Source organism: Pantherophis guttatus, chromosome 4 (genome assembly GCF_059756535.1).
Source record: "Pantherophis guttatus breed Tessera chromosome 4, ASM5975653v1, whole genome shotgun sequence".
Taxonomy (NCBI): Eukaryota; Metazoa; Chordata; class Lepidosauria; order Squamata; family Colubridae; genus Pantherophis; species Pantherophis guttatus.
This window is the reverse complement of record NC_142066.1, coordinates 158,649,809-158,669,551: the sequence shown is the minus strand read 5'-3', so window position 1 is coordinate 158,669,551 and position 19,743 is coordinate 158,649,809. Positions and strand designations below refer to the sequence as shown.

Genomic DNA, 19,743 nt, shown 5'->3' with positions numbered 1-19,743 from the left:
CTGATGGGCTCCTGGTTCTTTCTCATGTCTCCTGGGGTCTCCACTGGGAAGGGAGGAAGGTTTTTTTTGTGGGGGGGGGGGGACAGCTAGGTCTGCTATGGGAAAGAATCCAGAAAGGGCCAGGGGTTTGAAAAGGATCTGAAATGGTATTTGGGTTTCCTGCTTGAGCAGGGGGTTGGACTAGAAGACCTCCGAGGTCCCTTCCAGCTCTATTCTGAAAGATTGATCGATTGGTTCATCATCATCATCATCATCATCATCATCATCATCATCATAAGCCTCAAAGGCTGTGAATCTCACTAAAGATTAAATAATAATAATAATAATAATAATAATAATAATAAGAAGAAGAAGAAGAAGAAGAAAGAAAAGAGAAAAGAAAAGAAAAGAAAAGAAAAGAAGAAAAGAAAAGAAAAGAAAAGAAGAAAAGAAAAGAAAAAAAGAAAAGAGAAAAGAAAAGAAAAGAGAAAAGAAAAGAAAAGAAAAGAAAAGAAAAAAGAAAAGAAAAAAGAAAAAAAGAGAAAAGAAAAGAAAAGAAAAGAAAAGACGAACCAACCTGTTCATGGCTTGGATAGACTATAAGAAAGCGTTTGATTCAGTTCCCCATAGCTGGATCAAGAAATGCCTGGAAATCTTAGGCATCAGCAGCAACATACAAAAATTCATGGAATCTTCAATGAACCTCTGGAAAACAAAACTTATGGCTAATGAAGAAGAACTGGGTGAAGTTGAAATTAAACGAGGCATTTTCCAGGGCGATTCCCTTTCACCCCTACTTTTTATACTCTCAATGCTACCACTGACAATCATTTTGAAGAAGATGAACTGTGGATACGAACTTGTAAAGAAAGGACTGAAAATCTCGCACTTGATGTACATGGATGATTTGAAGCTGTTTGGTAAAACAAAAGCTGAACAGAATTTATTAATTGAAAACACAAAAGAATTCAGCCAAGACATTGGTATGCAGTTTGGAATTGACAAATGTGCAACAATAGCAACCAAAGCAGGCAAGATCATAGAAGAGGATGGAATAGAACTAGAGAATGAAGAAATGATAAAGGCAGTAAAATCAGAAGAAGGCTACAAGTACTTGGGGATTTTAGAAGCCTCTGACTTAATGCATAATAAAGTCAAGGAATTAACTTCAGCCAAGTACATTCGGCGAATTCGTAAGATATTAATGTCCAAATTGAGTGGAGGAAACATCATAAAAGCCATAAATACCTGGGCTATACCTGTGATTAGATACTCTGCAGGAATAATTGACTGGACCCAGATGGAGTTAGACAATTTGGACAGAAAAACAAGGAAGCTTATGACAATGAATCATGCCTTGCACCCTAAAAGTGATGTTGACCGATTATATTTACCAAGAGCAGAGGGTGGTCGAGGACTCCTACAAGTAAAGCAGATTGTGGAAGAAGAAAAATGCAGCTTGAATGATTACACCCAGAAAAGTGAAGAATCAATGATTAAGGAAGTAAATAAAGGAGGCCTTTTAAAGACAACTAAAACAAAAGCAGAATATAAGAAAGAAGTAATTGAGCAGCGAGCTGAAAATTGGAAACACAAAGCTCTGCATGGCCAATACTTGAAAAGTATTGAAGGCAAAACTGATCAGAAACTAACTTGGAACTGGTTAAGATCAGGAATACTGAAAAAAGAAACAGAAAGCTTTATTTTGGCAGCTCAAGAACAAGCCCTAGCCACAAACTGCATGAAGGCAAAAATTCAACATGTTACCACCAACAGCAAATGCCGCCTCTGCAATGAGAAAGATGAGACAGTCGACCACCTGATCAGTGGGTGCAGCAAAATTTCACAAACTGACTACCTACAACGCCATGACCGTGTTGCTAAGATCATTCACTGGAAATTGTGCCAGAAGTTTGGATTTGAGTACAGCAAAAACCACTGGGAACGTCAGGTTGAGAAAGTTTTAGAGAATGAGAAACTCAAGATCTTGTGGGACTTTAGGATTCAGACTGACAGGCACTTGGTCCACAACACACCTGACATAACAATAGCTGAAAAGAAAAAAGTATGGTTCATTGACATTGCAATACCTGGTGATGCACGAATTGAAGATAAGCAGCAAGAAGAAATCACAAAGTACTGGGACTTACAAATTGAAGTTGAGCGACTGTGGAAAAAGAAATCGTGTGTTGTCCCGATTGTAATTGGAGCCCTCGGAGCAATACCCAAAGGGCTACCCCGCTATTTAGAAATTCTAAATTTGCCGGACTTGAACATTTTGACTCTACAAAAAACCACCTTACTCGGAACAGCTTACATCCTCCGACGATACCTTAACAGTTCCTAGGTCCTTGGTTAGGACTCGAGCTGCTGAGCTATTAACCAGCCTCAAAGGCTGTGAATCTCACTAAAGATTAACTAATAATAATAATAATAATAATAATAATAATAATAATAATAATAATAATAATAATAATAATAATAATAATAATTTTATTTCTATACTGCCCCTCTCCCGGAGGACTCAGGGCAGTGTACAGCCTATTAAAAGCACAAAGACAAACATCAATTAAAAATAAATAAAATTATTAAATAATTTTGGCTCAAATTTAACACCCCCAAAATTTAAAACACCCAATTTAAAATCATTACATTGATAGGCTGGCCTGGCGGAACAGCAGGGTCTTGAGGGCACAGCAAAATACACGGAGGTCGGAGATCTTACGCATTTCCGGGGGCAGTTTGTTTCAAAGGGCAGGAACTCCCACAGAGAAGGCCCTCCCCCTGCGTGTCGCCAGCCGACATAACTTGGCCAACGGCACCCTGAGGAGACCCTCTCTGTGGGAGTGGACTGCCCAGTGGGAGGCTATTGGTGGCAGAAGTCGGTCTCGAAGGTACCCAGGTCCTAAGCCATGGAGCGCTTTAAAGGTGGTAACCAACACCTTGAATCGCACCCGGAAGACCACCGGGAGCCAGTGCAGCTCGCGCAGGAGCGGTGTTACATGGGCGCAATGAGTTGCACCCATAATCACCCGCGCGGCAGCATTCTGGACCAGTTGGAGCCTCCGAGTGCTCTTCAAGGGGAGCCCCATGTAGAGAGCATTACAGTAGTTCAGCCGGGAGGTGACAAGGGCATGAGTGACCGTGCGCAAGGCGTCCCGGTTCAGAAAGGGACGCAACTGGCGAACCAGGCGAACCTGATAAAAAACCTCCCTGGCCACGGCCGTCATACGCTCTACTAAAGACAGCCGACCTCCTTGGAGCGAAGGGCAGGTGCCAAGGACCGGCTTCCACAATCCGTGGCCAACGTCCACTTGGCCAACCAGCAGCAGAACTCATTCAACTCTCTTGAGTAACCGTGGACGGGTGGGTGGTTGCATCCCCACAGGCTGAGCCTGGCTAAAATTAAACATGGTTTAATGACAGGTAGTCCTTGACTTATGACCAAAATTAAGCCCAAAATTTCAGTCGCTAAACTTGGAACGATGAGGATCACAGGTACTCTTGGATTTACGACCACAATAGAGCTCCCAATTTCTGTTGCTAAATGAGACAGTTAAGTGAATTTTGCCACATTTGACAACCTTTCTGACCACTGTTGTTAAGTGAATCATTGCAGTTTTTATGCTTGTAACCCAGTTGTGAAGTAAATTTGGCTTTCCCCTTAGCTTTGCTCGTCGGACCGCCACAAAAAGGGATTGTGTGACCTCCCTCCCCCAAGGACATTGTGACAGTCATAGACCGTGAAGTGTCTGAATTTGGCTCATGTGACCATGGGCACAATGCAACAGTCCTAAGTGTGAGAAACAGTCTGAAGTAGGGCTTTTTCAGGGCTGTTTTTTTTTTATTGAAGTTTTATAGGAAATACAAATATTTTTTCCCCCTTCCCCCCTCACTCCCCCTTACCTTCCCACCCATTCCCCCCACCCCCACCCCCCTAGACTTCCCAGAACAAGCACAATGTATAGCATTCACAAACATAAAACTAAAATATGCTAACAAATTATTGACTTCAGATTCCCTCTAGGTCTTTAACTCCTTATAACTTAAAACACTATAAACATAAACTAAAGATTGAAAATGTTTCACTCATAAGCTATATGAATCTTCTTAGTCTGATACTTGTTTTGAATATAGTCAATCCATCTTCTGCACTCCGATATGTATCTTTCGTTTGAATGGTCTTTAAGATATGATGAAATTTTTGCCATCTCTGCCAAATGCACAACTTTTAGTGTCCATTCCTCAATGGTGGGTGGATCTTCCTTCTTCCAGTACTGTGCCACCAGTAACCTGGCAGCTGTTATTAAGTTCAAAACCAACTTAGTCTCTATTACAGTACAATCCGTGACTATTCCCAACAGAAAAAACTGTGGTGTAAATTTAATCATTTTCTTTAAAATATTTTGAATAATCCACCATATTTTTATCCAAAAAGCCTTAATTTTTTTACATGTCCACCATATATGAAAATACGTAGCATCTTCACACTCACATCGCCAACACTTGGGTTGTAAATTTGGATACATACAAGCTAGTTTTTTTGGATCTAAATGCCATCTATAAAACATTTTATAAAAGTTCTCTCTTAAATTTTGGGCTTGTGTAAATCTTACATTTCTAACCCATATCTTTTCCCATGTTTCCATCATTATTGGTTCTCCTATATTTTGTGCCCATTTTATCATACAATCCTTGACTAGCTCTGTTTCTGAGTCTACTTCCACTAACACATTATACAACCTTTTTATATGCATTTGACTTTTGTCTCTTATTTATCAAATTCTCATCCTGCTGCAAAATACCAGTTTTCTGATCTTCTCCCCATCTGGCCTGCAGCTGTCCATACTGAAACCAAGTTCTAATTATTCCTTCTTCTCTTAATTGTTCCATAGATTTTAGTTGTAATCTAACTCCTTCTTTATAAAGGAGTTCCTTGTATGTAGTCTTATCCTGCTTTTGCTCCAAATTTATATTCTCTATCGCGTGTCTGGGTACTGTCCATATTGGTAATTTATCGTTTAATTAGTATTGATACTTTTTCCAGACACGCAATAGAGCATTTCTTAATATATGACTTTTAAACATCTTATCTATTTTCTTATCATACAATAAATAGGCATGCCAGCCGTAGACCAGACCATATCCTTCATTATTTAACATCCTTTCCTCCGTTAAGTTAATCCAGTCAGTAATTGCTGAGAGGGCAGCGGCTTCGTAGTACAATCTTAAATTGGGCATTTTAAGACCTCCTCTTTCTTGTGTATCTTGCATTATCTTTTGATTTACTTCCGGTTTCTTCCCCGCCCAAACAAATTTATTTATGCCCTTCTGCCATTCCTTCAAAATTTCATCTTTTTTAAGTATAGGTATCATTTGAAATAGAAATAAAAACATTCATTTTTACTGCAGCTATCCTTCCCAGCAAAGACAGTTGTAATTTTTTCCAATTTTCCATCTCTTTCTGTATTTTTTGCCATAATGGTTCATAGTTGTGCTGATATTTCATATTTGTGGTCATAATATAAACCCCTAAATATTTAACCTTCTTAACTATCTCAAATCCTGTTACCCTTTCTATCTCTTCTTTTTGGCTTCTAGTCATATTTTTAGCTATTATCTTTGTTTTGGCTGTATTTATTTTGAAACCAGATACTTGTCCATATGAGCAGATTATATCCATCAAGTCTGTAACCGATTGTACCAGTTGGGCTAAGGTAACCACCAGGTCATCCGCAAATGCTCGTAACTTATATTCATGCCGTCTAATTCTAATCCCCTTTATTATATCAGTCCCACTTATTTTACTCAGCAGGATTTCCAGCGTCAAAATAAACAATAACGGAGACAAGGGACAGCCTTGCCTTGTTCCTTTTTCTATATTGAAATTATCTGTTAAACCACCATTGATTACTATTTGCGCTGTTTGTTTTTGATATATTGCCTTAATAGATTGTATAAAATGTTCTCCAAGTTGCATCCTTTCTATTAATTTTAATAAAAATTGCCAATTCAATCTATCAAAAGCTTTCTCAGCATCCAAAAATACTAGCACTGCGGGGACCTGGTTGTTCCTTCCCAAATACTCTAGTAAATTAACAATTTGCCTCACATTACTTTTCATCTACCATTTATGAAACCAGTTTGATCATGATGAATCATTTGCTGCATAACTGTCATTAACCTATTTGCTAATATTTTAGCAAAAATCTTGTAGTCTGTATTTAAAAGTGAAACGGCCTATAATTTTTTGGATCTGTATGATCTTGACCCTCTTTTGGGATCAGAGAAATAAAAGCTGTCTTCCAAGTCGGAGGTACTTCTCCTCCCTGTTTTATATTGTTAAATAATTCCTTCAGTGGTTCCACCATTTCCTCCTGTAAGCTTTTAGAATAAACAGCTGTCAAGCCATCTGTCCCAGGAGCTTTACCCACTTTCAACTGCTTAATTGCAAACAAAATTTCCTCGGAAGTTATCAATTGATTTAAGCTGTCCCTCTGCTCTTTTGAAGTTATATAAATGTTCTCTTTCTGCAAATATCTATCTATATCTATATATTGAATTTTATCACCAATATACAGCCTTGAGTAAAACTCTAAAAAAGATTTTTTAATCAATTCTTGCTCATAAACCTCTTTACCCTTATATTTTATTTTCTCTATAATCCTTGATTTCTGCTTTTTCCTTAACAAATATGCCAACCACCTGCCTGGTTTATTAGCATTACAGAAAGTATTATGTTTAGCATATTGTAAATTGGTTGCCACTTGATCTGCTATTAACATGTTAAATTGACCTTTCTAATTATCTCTTTAATTTTCTTATCTGTTGGATTAGCTATTAAAGCTCGTTCCTGTTTTCTAATCTCTTCTTCTAATTCTTTTCTTTTTTCCCCTTGCTTCTTTCTGTATTTATTATTCAAATATATCAAAATGCCTCGCATATATGCTTTACTTGCATCCCGTACCATTTCCATTGATGTCCCCTTTTGCATATTCGTAACAAAAAATTCTTTCATAGATTTTTTTACACTCTTTTACATTTTCTTCATATCTAAACAAGTTATCATTTAACTCCAGGACCTCCTAGGCCCTTTTCCATACTCCAGTTCCAACCAAACTGGACTATGGTCTGTCAGTGTTCTTGAACAAATCTTCGTATTCTTCACCCTAGAAAAAAGGTCATTAGTAATTAGTATAAAATCAATCCTTGAAAAAGATTGATGTCTATCCGAAAAGAAAGTAAAATCTTTTTCTTCTGGGTTTCTTTCACACCAAATATCCCTCAACTCCCAATCGTCCATCATCTCCAAAAACGATTTGGGCAATCTTGCTCTTGTTAAAACATTTTGCTTAGGTCACTTCTTATCCTTTTTTACATCCAAAACACCATTCCAGTCACCCAGTAGGATACAAGTCTTGTATCCCCATGTGTCAACTTTGAATGTAGAAAATTATAAAAATTTTCCTGTTGTTGGTTCGGGGCATATACTCGGATTACAAGTAATTTTTCTCCTTTTATTAAAAGTTCAATCGCTAGAAATCTTCCTTGGTCATCTGCTTCAATTAATTTGGCAATTAAATCTCTTTTCACATATATAACTATACCGTTTTTCTTCTCTGGTGCTGCTGCTACATAATGTGTACCTAGTCTTGTATTTGCCAAATATTTTTGATCTTGTATCCTAATATGAGTCTCTTGTAAACAAATTACATCATTCATAAATTGTTTAAGATAGTGAAATATTTTCCTCCTCTTCTGTGGAGAATTCAAACCATTGACATTCCAGGTTAAAAATCTAGTTCCCATCTCTGGGCCTCTGAAGCATCTGGAGCATTTTCTGATGGTCTTGCCTCATTTGACCTTTAGGTCTAGCTCCTCCCACTGCTTCTGTTTTGGTAATTTCTTGAGTTACCATCCAAAGTTGTTGCTGTCTTAATTCTTCCTCGTGTTTAGCTGTTGCTGCTCTAGTCTGTCTTTGATCCTTCGGTTCTTCTGATATATCAATTAGATCCAAATCTTGAACAGCAATCTGTAACAATTCTTCTTGACTTGTCGAAACTCCCCCCTGGACTACTGTCAACAGCTCTTCTCTCTCTCCTTCCATTACTTCCTTCTTTCTTTTTCCTTCTGGTGATTTTGATGTCCCAACCTTTAACACATTGGCATAGAAATCTCTTGCTTTCCATATTGTATTAAGCCGATATCTCTCTCCCGAATAGATCACCACTAGGCCGGCTGGCACTTCCCATCTATACTGTATTTGGCGTTTTTTCAGTTCATCCACCAGAAAGGCGTAATCCCTTCTAGCTCTCAACATTTTGGGAGGGATTTCTTTCATTGTCATCACCTCCTGGCCTTCCACCTGAAGCTTGTTTTTAAAGGTAGCCTGTAAAATTTTATTGCGTAATCTCCTTGTAGTAAAATATATTACAATGTCTCTTGGTAAATGTTTCTGTCTGGCCACCCACGAATTGACAAAATATATCTTGTCAATCTGCCAGCCTAACTCCACTTTCGTCCCCCCCCAACATCTGTGCCAATGCCTCTGACATCATTTCTTTCAAATTCTCTTGTTTGTTCTCCTTCACCCCTCTTATTCTTAATGCAAATTCCATATCTCTGTATTGAATCATTGTTACATCAGCTTCAGCCCTCTCAATTTTATTCTGAGTCTCTCCTAATTTATTACCCAGAATTTCCGTAGATTGTTTAATTTCTTCAACTTTGTCATCCAATATTTCAATATTACCTGCCAGTAATATATCTTCCCTGATTTGCTGATTCCGAATCTCCTCTGAAACAGCCTGTATTTTTTCATTAGTTTCATTAATTTTTTCATTAGTTTCATTAATTTTTTCATTAATCACAGTGGTGAGTTTATTCTGCGTGGCTATTAGGGCTTCTTGTATCATTTCAAACGTTAAGGTCTGTGGATCTGCTGGGGGGGCAGAGGCTTGCATTTTAAAAGTGTGAGCTGGGGAGCTTCCAGCGCTCCCAGTTCCTTTGATAGGAACAGTCTTTACAGATTTTGAGGCCATTTTCAGTTTAAATTAATCTTTATATTTTAATCAGAAGCCAAAAGAAAAAGTCCATCAAAGTCAAAGATTTTCCCCAGTCTTAAATTGATGTCTTAAAATCCTCCTTCTCTCATTACAAAAGTTCTTTTCAGGCAAGAGGCTACCAGTGAAATGAAACTTTCCTTTAACTTTCACTTTCCACACCCTTTCAAGCCTCAATCGCCATTTTGATGCAAATTTACTAAATTGTTACTTCCAAAGGAGGCAATAAACATTGGAGTTAAGTTTGAATACTTGCAGTCTGACTTCTTCTGGCTTGTTCTGCCTGCAGCAATTTAGGATGTTGGAAATCCCCTCATTTGTTATTGGCAGAATTGGTTGCGGCTTCTTGCTCCGCTAATTAGCAGAGTCATCCCAGGTCCGGAGCGGATTGACAGGCTTCTAGGGAGCTCTCGCCCTTCGCGCCCCAGAATTTCTCCTAGGGCACTTGGGGGGCTCTACCTCCACCTGTCGGCTCTCCTCTCTCCCCGGGGGGAAGGGTTCCAAGCCTCCAGACAGCTGTTTTTCTGCTGTTCTGGAGGCTTTTACGGTGCCGGGGATTAGGCGCTCACGGAGGAGCGTCTATGAGGCACACGGAGCCAACCGGAAGTCAGGGCTGTTGTAACTTTCGATGGTCACTAATTGAACCATTGTAAGTTGAGGACTGCCTGTATCCTAATGGTAAAGACTGAATCTGTTTGAGCCAGGCGCCGATGGTGGAAATGGTTCCAGAAGGATGCATGGATGTCGCTGAGATGTCGACATTGCTACCCGAATTTCATCCAGATCACTGCAACCTGAGAGGCATAATTGACCCCTTCAGTACCCCCCCCCCGGAAAAAAATCCCCCACTAATTGCCTCTGAATAGCAATTTTTAATACGACAGGAGAAAATTATTTCATACATGTGGAATAATCAGTGTATCATCATTACAGGTTACCGTGATTTTTTTTCTTTCTTTTGGCTACATGGGAATTTGGTGACCACAACAGCTCCTGCTTTAAAGGGCCCGATGCGGGCCTCAGGCCCCCAAAGTTGTCCTTGTCTTCTCAACCCTCCTTTTTGCACGTCAACAAAGCAGCCTGAGGCTCCCAAAAAGATTATTCCTCTTTCCAAAACCACAAACGGACCAGTACACAAATACACAGGTGATTTCCAATTCTGACGTTCTTTTGTTTCTCCTTCTAAGCCTGAAACAGTCTTCCTTAATCTCAGCAATTTTAAGACGGGTGGACTTCAACTCCCAGAATTCCCCAGCCAACATGCTTTAAGAGGGATGGTCTTCAATTCCCAGAATTCTTGCTGACTGTGGAATTCTGGGAGTTGAAGTCCACCCATCTTAGAGTTGCTGAGGAAACGCTGGCTCTCTGGGTTTGGATGGGAAGGAATCATTGCCAACTGATGGGAGGGGGTATCTGGACCACCAAAATTTGGGGATATTCCACTTTATTTGGGGGGGACATGGCCAATTTGAGGGAACGGTCTTTGTGGATCCACGGCTCTGCCCCCTTTCCTAAATGAGTCTTATGGTTATTCAACCAAACCTTGCTATCCCTCTGGATGGATTGTTTTCCTGCCAATATTTCATGACCAACTAGGTAATGTCATCAGCACTAGAAGGGTTTACGTGGTATAAACAGACCACAAACTCCTTTCTTGAACTGATTATGTTCCTAGCGTGGTAATGTGACGTCAGCAAGAAAACCACCAAGCTCAGAAAGCATCCCAAATTTTTAAAGAGGAGACTGGACAGATCTGTCTGAAATGGTATAGGGTCTTCTTGAGCTGGGGGGTTGAACTAGATGACCTCTAAGGTTCCTTTCAACTCTATTATTCTGTAAGCGTCTCCTGCTCAAGCAGGGGGATGGACTAGATGACCTCTGAGGCCTCTTCCAACTGGGATTCTGTTGTTCTGTAAGGGTCTCCTGCTCGAGCAGTGGGTTTGACTAGAAGACCTCCAAAGTCCCTTTCCCTTGTTATTCTTCCATTTGTTGTGGCTGTGCCTGCTCCTTGCAAAAGGACAGGCTGGTCCCTTTTCTTGCACCCCAGTTTTCAAGAACGGCGTCCGACAGCCCTTTGAAAGTGGATCTGGGATCAACCAGCCTCGGGGAACACACCACGCAATTCTCCCAGGCAGCCATCAACAGATTTAGGCACTCAACTTGTCCTTTTGTTTCAGGATGCATCTTATCTTTCTTTCCTCCTCCTCCTCCTGTTTGCAACCCCCCATTCCTTTCTAGCACTGATGATGTTCCCTAGTTGGGTCACGAAAGGTCTTCAAGAACGCTACCAAGCTCAGAGAGCAACAAGAACCTCACAGTTGTCATCCCGGTCCTCTCCTCCTGCTTGCAAACCCCACTACCTTCTAGCACTGATGACATTACCTAGTTGGGTCATGAAATGTCTATATGAAAACCACCCAGCTCAGAGACACCAGGGACCCCATAGTCCTCCTCCTCCTCCTCCTCCATATTCTGGTTTATTGCAGAAGAAGCCTAGACCCCGACATGCAAGTTCCTGTATCAGGGTAAATTATTTGTGGCAATTTCTTACGAAGCAAAAGTCTCAGTGTCCCGAAAGCCTCCCAGGGTGCGAGGAATGGCGAAGCTACATCAGAGGGCATTTGCAGGAATAAGGGACCCTTTGGCATACAAGTAGTCCCCGACCTATGACGACAACAGCGCCCCAAATTTCTGTTGTTAAGCGAGATATTTGTTAAATGTGTGCCACAACCTTTCTTGCCACCATTATTAACTGAATAACTGTGATTGTTTAGTTAATAACACAGTTGTTAACTGAATCTGGCTTCGCCCTTGACTCTGCAGGTCAGGCCACAAAAAGGGATCACATGACCTTGGGACACAGCAACAGTCATAAATATGAAGCCGTTGCCAAGAGTCTGAATTTTGATCACGTGAACCTGCGGTCATAAGTGTGACAAATGGGCCTATGTGCCATTTTTCAGTGCCGTTGTAACTTCAAACGGTCACTAGACCAACTGTTGTATGCTGAGGATTACCTGTATTTAGGGATAAACACCACTCGGACGGCCATTAAATGTTTCACAGATCGAGTGGAAAAATGTTCCCCTTTAGATTTAGGGGTCTTTCGGGATAAGCGTTACGCCCTTCTGAAGGCTTGAGAAGCTATGATCACCCGTTCCTGGCTTGTTTTGATGGTCCTGGTTGCTCAGTGACATACACACACAGAGAGAGAGGGCTGAAACCCACAGAAGTGTCTGTCTGCTCTCAAGACCGGGAGAAGAACAGCTGGCTGTCCTTTGACCCCAAAGGGCAGGAGTAAAAGCTGGAGGATTTCAGTCCTATAGAAGGGGGTGGGGCTTCCTTTCTGAGCAGTGCTGCAGCTGAAACAGTTCCGCCACCTGCAATAAAGAGACTTTTCTCACAGCGCTGAGTCTACATAGTTCTGATCCCAAACTGGCACCTCCTCCACAGCAGCTGCTGTGCAAAAGGTTCTTCTCAGGCAATTCCTGCACCACGCACTATCCAAGGGTCTTTGCCGAAGATGAGATTCTAACGGGAAGTGGCGTCTCCTCACCTGTGGCTCCTCTGATGCAGTGTCAGGTACTTCTTTTGCGTGAACCTCCTCCCGCAGACGGTGCAGCTAATGGGAACCAACTTCGACGAGACAGACGCCGTCCCCGTGGTGAGCCCCGTGTCCTTCCTTTTCCTCCCTGCCCCTTGGCCTGCCCTGGGGGCCTTTCTATCTGCCACAACTGGATCACACTTTCTCTGCAGTGGGGCACTTCGTGGCAACGGTTCCTCTTTGTGGGTCTTCTGGTGTACCAGCATGATCTTCTTGTTCCGGAAGCGCTTCTGACACTGCGGACACTCGTACGGCTTCTCCTTAGCACGGGCCCTTTGCAAGGTGACCCCAGTGGTGTCCCCCGGGGGCAGCTTCTCCCCGCGGTGGACCTTCAGGTGGCTATTGAGGTGTTGCTTCTGCCGGCAGGTCTTGCTGCAGAATGGGCAACGGTACGGCCGCTCGCCGGTGTGCATGCGGTAGTGGATGTTCAGCGTGGCCTTGTCTCGGAAGGTCTTCTCACACTCGGGGCAGCCGTAGGGCCGCTCGCCGGTGTGGAAGCGCAGGTGCTTGACCAAGTGCTGCTTGTAGCCGAAGCGCCTCCCGCATGCCATGCACAGGAAGGGTTTCTCACCGGTGTGCACCCGCTGATGGCTGCGCACATTACGTTCCTGGGCAAAGCACTTCCCGCACTGATCGCAGGCGAAGGGGCGCTCCTTGATGTGTGAGGCCATGTGTGCCACCAGGATCTGCTTGAGCCGGAAGCTGCGCCCGCACTCTAGGCAGGCGAAGGGCCGTTCCGTGGAGTGCGTCCCCTCGTGCTTGCGCAGGCTCTGCTTCTTGTTGAAGCTCTTCCCGCACTGCACACAGTTGTATGGTTTTTTCGGATCCGGCGGGCAGCGCAAGTGACACTGCAGCTGCAACTTGGCTGCCAAGCTCTTTTTCGAGGAGCCGCTGCGGGCCATCACCGACGGGGGCGGTTTCTTGCGAAGGTGGGTTTTGATGTGCCTCTTGAGATCCCCCCGGGAGGGGAAGGCTTTGGGGCAGAGGTGGCATTTGAATGGCCGTTCCCCGGTGTGCGTCCGGATGTGGATGGTCATGGCCACATTGCTGAGGAAGCTTTTACCGCACTCAGGACACCTCGGCGGGTTCATCTTCAGTGTCACCCGGGGGGGAGCTTTGCTTTCGGGTTTGGGGACTGGGTTGACGGTCCGAGGGCGGCCTTTCTTCCTCTTCACGGTGGGTATCGCAGGAGGCCCGGTCTCCCCTCTGCCCTCGCCGTCCTCCACCATCCGGATGCCATCTTCTGTTGGAGGAAAGAGAACACGTCATCACCGAGGGCCAGGCAGAGAATCATAATTAGAATTCTCCCTCATTTCTTCTCAACACCCAAAAACGATTACCTAGCAACCTACTCCCAATCTCAGCTCGGTGTCGATACCACAACCACCTTTCTGCTTGCCTCTCTTTCAGTAGCATCTGCAGGCGACCATCAGAAATCAAGATGGCCCCCACACCACAAAAGCCCCTTTGCATGTGCATCGGGTATCTGCGGGTGCCATCTTCATTTTTCGGATTGCCTCTCGCTGATCTCCAAACCAAACATTGTCACTGGGATCTCATTCTCAGCAGACCGACTGTGATTCCAGAGAATTTTTTGTAAGATTCCAAGCAGGCTTGGGGCCTCAATCCGTGACAGACCACCAACGACATCCGTGTCAAACATGACATGCTTTGAGTCATACGCCAGTGTTCACCAACCCATGACAGCAATTATTCTCAAAAATACCACTCCAAAAATGAGTGTTTCACAATTTTTGTTATTGTCGCATTTCGTTCTATAAGATCAAGCCTCACCTATGATTGGACTGCTTTTTTTTTTTTAAATCAATTCAGGTAGTTCTCGAGTTATGACGGCAATTAAGCCAATCATTTCATTTAATAAATAATTAATCAATTAGTAATTTAAGAGCCACCACGGCAAGCTGGATTACAGGTTAATTCTGCTGACTACCGACTGCCAGCAGTTCAGCGGTTCGAGTCTCAAGGTTGACTCGGCCTGCCATCCCTCCGTGGTCGCTAAAATGAGGAGCCAGATTGTTGGGGGAAATAGGCTGAACTGCTTAGAGGGCTGTAAAGCACTGTGAAGCTTTATATAACTCTAAATGCTATTACTAATCATTTCTGTTGCTAAGTGAGACACTCGTTAAGTGAGTGTTGCCTCATTTTACGACCCTTCTTGCCACGGTGGTTAAGTGAATCACTTTCCATTCAGTGAGGAACACGGCTGTGGAATGAATCTGGCTTCCCCGTTGACTTCGCTTGTCAGACGGTCACAAAAGGGGATCACGGGATGGCGGGACATGGCAAACCATCATAAATGGGAGTCAGTTGCCAAGCATCCTAAATATCGATCTTGTGACCACGGGGATGTGGCAACGGTCGTAAGGGTGAAAAACGGTTCCTAAGTCACGTTTTTTTCCAGTGCCGTTGTAACTTGGAATGGTCAGTAAATGAAGCGTTGTAAGTCAAGGACTACCTGAACTCTACAAATGATGACTTTTTCTTATTGGTAAAAAAAACGGTAAGAAATGCTGACCCAGCCATTGGTCTTGGGCCTCTGTCCATTTGCAGGGCTTCCACAATTCTCCCGTGACAACAGCCTCCTTCTGTTCAATTTGGTTGATAATCCGCGGCTTGACGGGCAGGGGTCCTGTTGGAAACAGAGAAAAACAAAGGGGTCTCAACCCATTCCATGTCTATTTTGGTCCCCAGAGCCCAGAGGGACGGGAAGTACTGACCTTGCTGCTCTCTTAAGCTTGGTGGTTTTCTGGTAGATGTTTCATTACCAAACTAGGTAATGCCATCAGTGCAAGAAGGGAATGGGATCTGTTCTTTAACCTGCCCACCAGGTTTCCACGCATTCCATCAGCCAAGGTCACAGGGGAGGGGCGGGGAGGTAGCGGTTATCATTAAAGATGGTCTGAGACCAAGGGAGGCCACTGTTCCTCAGACGGCCAGCTGTGAATCCCTTTTTGTGAAATGGGGTCACGGGGTTCAGAGGGGTTTGCTGATCACATACCTGGCTCCCTGCCAAGTGGCAGCAGCCCTGCCTGAGCTGCTCAACGTCATCGCCGCGGTGGCGGGTGATACCCCTAGGCTTATGGTCATGGGGGATTTCAACCTGTCATCCGTGGGTGAGGCGTCGGTGGTGGCTCAGGAGTTCATGGCTTCCGTGACAGCCATGGACCTGACCCAGTTAATTCATGGCCCTACCCACACGGGGGGAAACACGCTGGATCTGGTTTTTGTCTCTGGACAGTGGTTGAGTGATCTTGAGATAGGGGATATAGTCACTGAGCCCTTGTCATTGTCTGATCACTCTCTCCTTCGTCTCAACCTTCGAACCGCTACACCCCGCCGCAGGGAGGCGGAGCTGGTAAGATGGTTCCGCCCCAGGCGCCTGATGGAACCTGACAGGTTCCAGATGGAGCTTGGGCCATTCCCTGAGGCTCTGGCACACGCCTCGACTGGAGACCTAGTGGCCGCCTGGGATAGGGTGGCCGCTGGAGCTCTGGATCGGGTCATGCCTTTGCGGCCTCTGACCCGGCGCCGATCTCATTTAGCTCCTTGGTTCACTGAGGAGCTGAGGGAGTTGAAGCGCCGGAAAAGATGCCTAGAGAGTAGTTGGAGGGCCAGTGTTTCTGAATCTGACCGGACACTGGTAAGATCTCATATTAGGAATTACCTAGTGGCGATAAAAGCAGCGAAATGTAGCTATTTTGCTGCTCTTATTGCGTCATCAGATAATCGCCTGGCCGCCCTGTTTAGGGTGACCTGCTCCCTGCTCCACCAGGAAGCGCGGGAGGACCCCTTGGAGGGTAGAGCCGAGGATTTTGTTCAATATCTGTAGGATAAAATCACTCAGATTCGGGAAGATCTGGACTCCGACTGGGTAGTCTCAGGGGAAGGGACTGGGGCAGGTCTTGAGAATGTTATCTGGGATGAGTTTGATCCTGTGACCCCTGAGGACGTGGACAGGATTCTGGGTAGACTGAACGCGACCACTTGTTTATTGGACCCGTGTCCCTCCTGGTTAGTGCTGGCTTCTTGGGAGGTGACACGAGGCTGGTTCCAGGGGATTATAAATGCTTCGTTGGGTGAGGGTGTCTTTCCTCCCGCCTTGAAAGAGGCGGTGGTGAGGCCTCTCCTCAAGAAGCCTTCCCTGGACCAGGCAATGTTGGTAAATTATCGTCCGGTCTCCAACCTTCGTTTTGTGGCGAAGGTTGTTGAGAGTGTGGTTGCGCAACAGCTCCCCCAGCACCTGGATGAAACGACGTATCTGGATCCGTTCCAGTCGGGCTTCAGGCCCGGGTACAGCACGGAAACAGCATTGGTCGCGTTGGTTGATGATCTCTGGAGGGCTCGGGACAGGGGGTGCTCCTCTGTCCTGGTCCTGTTAGATCTCTCAGCGGCTTTTGATACCATCGACCATGGTATCATGCTGCACCGGTTGGAAGAGTTAGGGGTGGGAGGCACTGTGTTGCGGTGGTTCTCCTCCTTTCTCTCTGACCGGTCGCAGTCTGTGTTGACAGGGGGACAGAGGTCGATCCCAAGGCCCCTCATATGTGGGGTGCCTCAAGGGTCGGTCCTCTCGCCTCTCCTGTTCAACATTTATGTGAAGCCGCTGGGCGAGATCATCCGTGGTTTCGGGGTGGAGTACCATCAGTACGCTGACGACACCCAGCTGTACATCTCCACCCCGGATCACCCCAACGATGCCCTTGAAGTGATGTCCCGGTGCCTGGGGGCCATACGGATCTGGATGGGGAGGAACAGGCTCAGGCTCAACCCATCCAAGACCGAGTGGCTGTGGTTTCCGACGTCCCGATATAGTCAGTTGACGCCATCACTGACTATTGGGGGCGAATCATTGGCCCCCACGGAGAGGGCTCGCAACTTGGACGTCCTCCTGGATTCACGGCTGTCTTTAGAAGAGCACCTGACGGCCGTGACCGGGAGGATTTTTCATCAGGTTCGCCTGATTCGCCAGTTGCGTCCCTTTCTGGATCGGAACTCATTACGCACGGTCACTCATGCCCTCGTCACCTCCCGCCTGAACTATTGCAATGCTCTCTACATGGGGCTCCCCTTGAGGAGCACCTGGAGGCTCCAACTGGCGCAGAGTGCGGCCGTGCGGGTGGTAATGGGAGCGACGTGGCGCTCCCATGTAACACCTCTCCTGCGCGAGCTGCACAGGCTCCCGGTGGTCTTCCGGGTGCGCTTCAAAGTTTTGGTTACCACCTTTAAAGCGCTCCATGGCTTAGGACCTGGTTATTTACGGGACCGCCTACTACCACCAATAGCCTCCCACCGGCCAGTATACTCTCATAGAGAGGGACTCCTCCGGGTGCCGTCAGCCAAACAGTGTCGACTGGCGGCCCCTAGGGGGAGAGCCTTCTCTGTGGGGGCACCTACCATCTGGAATGAGCTCCCCCCGGAGATACGGAGGATCCCGGATCTGTGCACCTTCCGCCGCGCTGTGCAGACCTTTTTATTCCATCAAGCGGGCTTGGCCTAATCTCCTCCCTCTTTTAATATGTAAATTTTAATCTGTTTTTAAATTATTGGGGTGTTTTAATCTGTCTGGGCCAAAATGATTTAATTTGATTTTATTTGGTTTTTAAATTTTTTGTATATGTATTTTATTGTTTGGCTGTTCACCGCCCTGAGTCCTTCGCGAGTAGGGCGGTATACAAATCAAATAAACTAAATAAACTAAACCTCACTCCCTTCTAGCACTGATGAGGTTACATAATCGGGCTATGAAACATCCGCAAGAATACGATCAAGTTCAGGGAGCACCAAGGACCCCTCATTCCTCCTACTTCTCCTCTCCTCCTCCACTCCACAAGCCCCACACCCTTCTAGCCCTGATGATGTTCCCTAGTTGGGTCATGAGACATCTGCGAGAAAACCTCCAAGCTCAGAGAGCACCAAGGATCCCACAGTTCACCCTTGAACTACAAATATTCTCTTTTATTCATGGACTTCATAGAGAGGTCGGTAGGCTCCGAACGAATGTCAGACAAAACCTCCTTAAAAAAATGCCACCGGTGATGAGCTCCTTGTCCCCAGAGGTATTCAAGCAGAGTCTGACCCGCCATCTTGATGGATATCTTTTTATCTGCTTCCCTGGCTTTGAGATTCGAGGACCTTCACAGCCCTTTCCGAAGGCTCTTAACCCACCCTTCATTTCAGAGCGGTTGGGCTACAAATCCCATCGTCCAAAATCCAGAGTAGGATTTGGAAGACAGGCTCGATCTCACGAGGAACTCCCCGTGACTCCCTCTTTCGGAGACCAGTTTGGGGGGGGGCGTCTGTCAACCAAATGTTCTCCAGCTGGGAGACTTCTAGCTTCTGGCACGGATGGTACCGAAGAGGCTGTGGAATGCATCGCCATGGCCTTGGCTAGGACTATGGAAGCTTCACTGTCAAAGACTCTGTCAGAGTATGAATATTCATAGACTGGAATAGTCATAGCAACAGGTCAGCCAATGGAGACTGTTTGGATAGACATGGTAAGAGGTCAGCCAATGGGGACTGTTTGGAAACTGAAACATAGCATTTGTTGTATGGGGCCATAAGAGACAGTTTGGCTTAGACTTGCTGAACTGTATGTAAGAGTTGGTTTGGCCCGGAGTAAAATCTACTTACCTTCCCTACTGGTTGGGAAGTGCATGTGCCGCGTGCATGCATCACATGCATTCACGGACCCTCTCTGCATGCGCAAACCCTTCTGCGGATGCACAGAGGGTAAAAAACAGGTTACTTCCTGGTTAAAACCAAGAAGTAACAACGGCTGGGTGGATGGGTGGGTGGGCGGAGTCTCGCGCTGCCATCGCTACCGGTTCTCCGAACCGGTCAAAACCGGTAGCATTTCACCCCTAGTTTGGCCTCTGTAAATGGTACCTTTGTACAATATATTAGCCTCTGTATCTCTCTCCTCTGTAATGACTCACTTCTATGAATATTGCTTCTGTGTTCCTGATTTCTGCTGTATGGTATTGTATATAAAGAAGTTTCTTATATATAATTGAAATCCTCCTGAAGTTCATTTACTTGTGTGCTGGTCGGATGTGCTCCAACGAACTCTGACGG

General features: G+C 45.0%; 1 protein-coding gene across 2 annotated transcripts in view; it reads right to left on the bottom strand.

The window, feature by feature from the left end:
* Positions 1 to 9,893: 9,893 nt before the first annotated feature.
* LOC117673268 (uncharacterized) overlaps positions 9,894 to 19,743 on the bottom strand; it is a 34,007-nt gene continuing 24,157 nt past the window's right edge. For both annotated transcript variants that reach the window (XM_034430558.2, XM_087894306.1), the window contains exons 3-4: positions 15,182 to 15,295; positions 9,894 to 13,888 (exon numbers count right to left, since the gene is read on the bottom strand). In XM_034430558.2, coding sequence (XP_034286449.2) covers positions 12,594 to 13,888; positions 15,182 to 15,295 — 1,409 coding nt within the window. In that variant the 3' untranslated portion in view covers positions 9,894 to 12,593. The remainder of the gene's footprint in view (positions 13,889 to 15,181; positions 15,296 to 19,743) is intronic.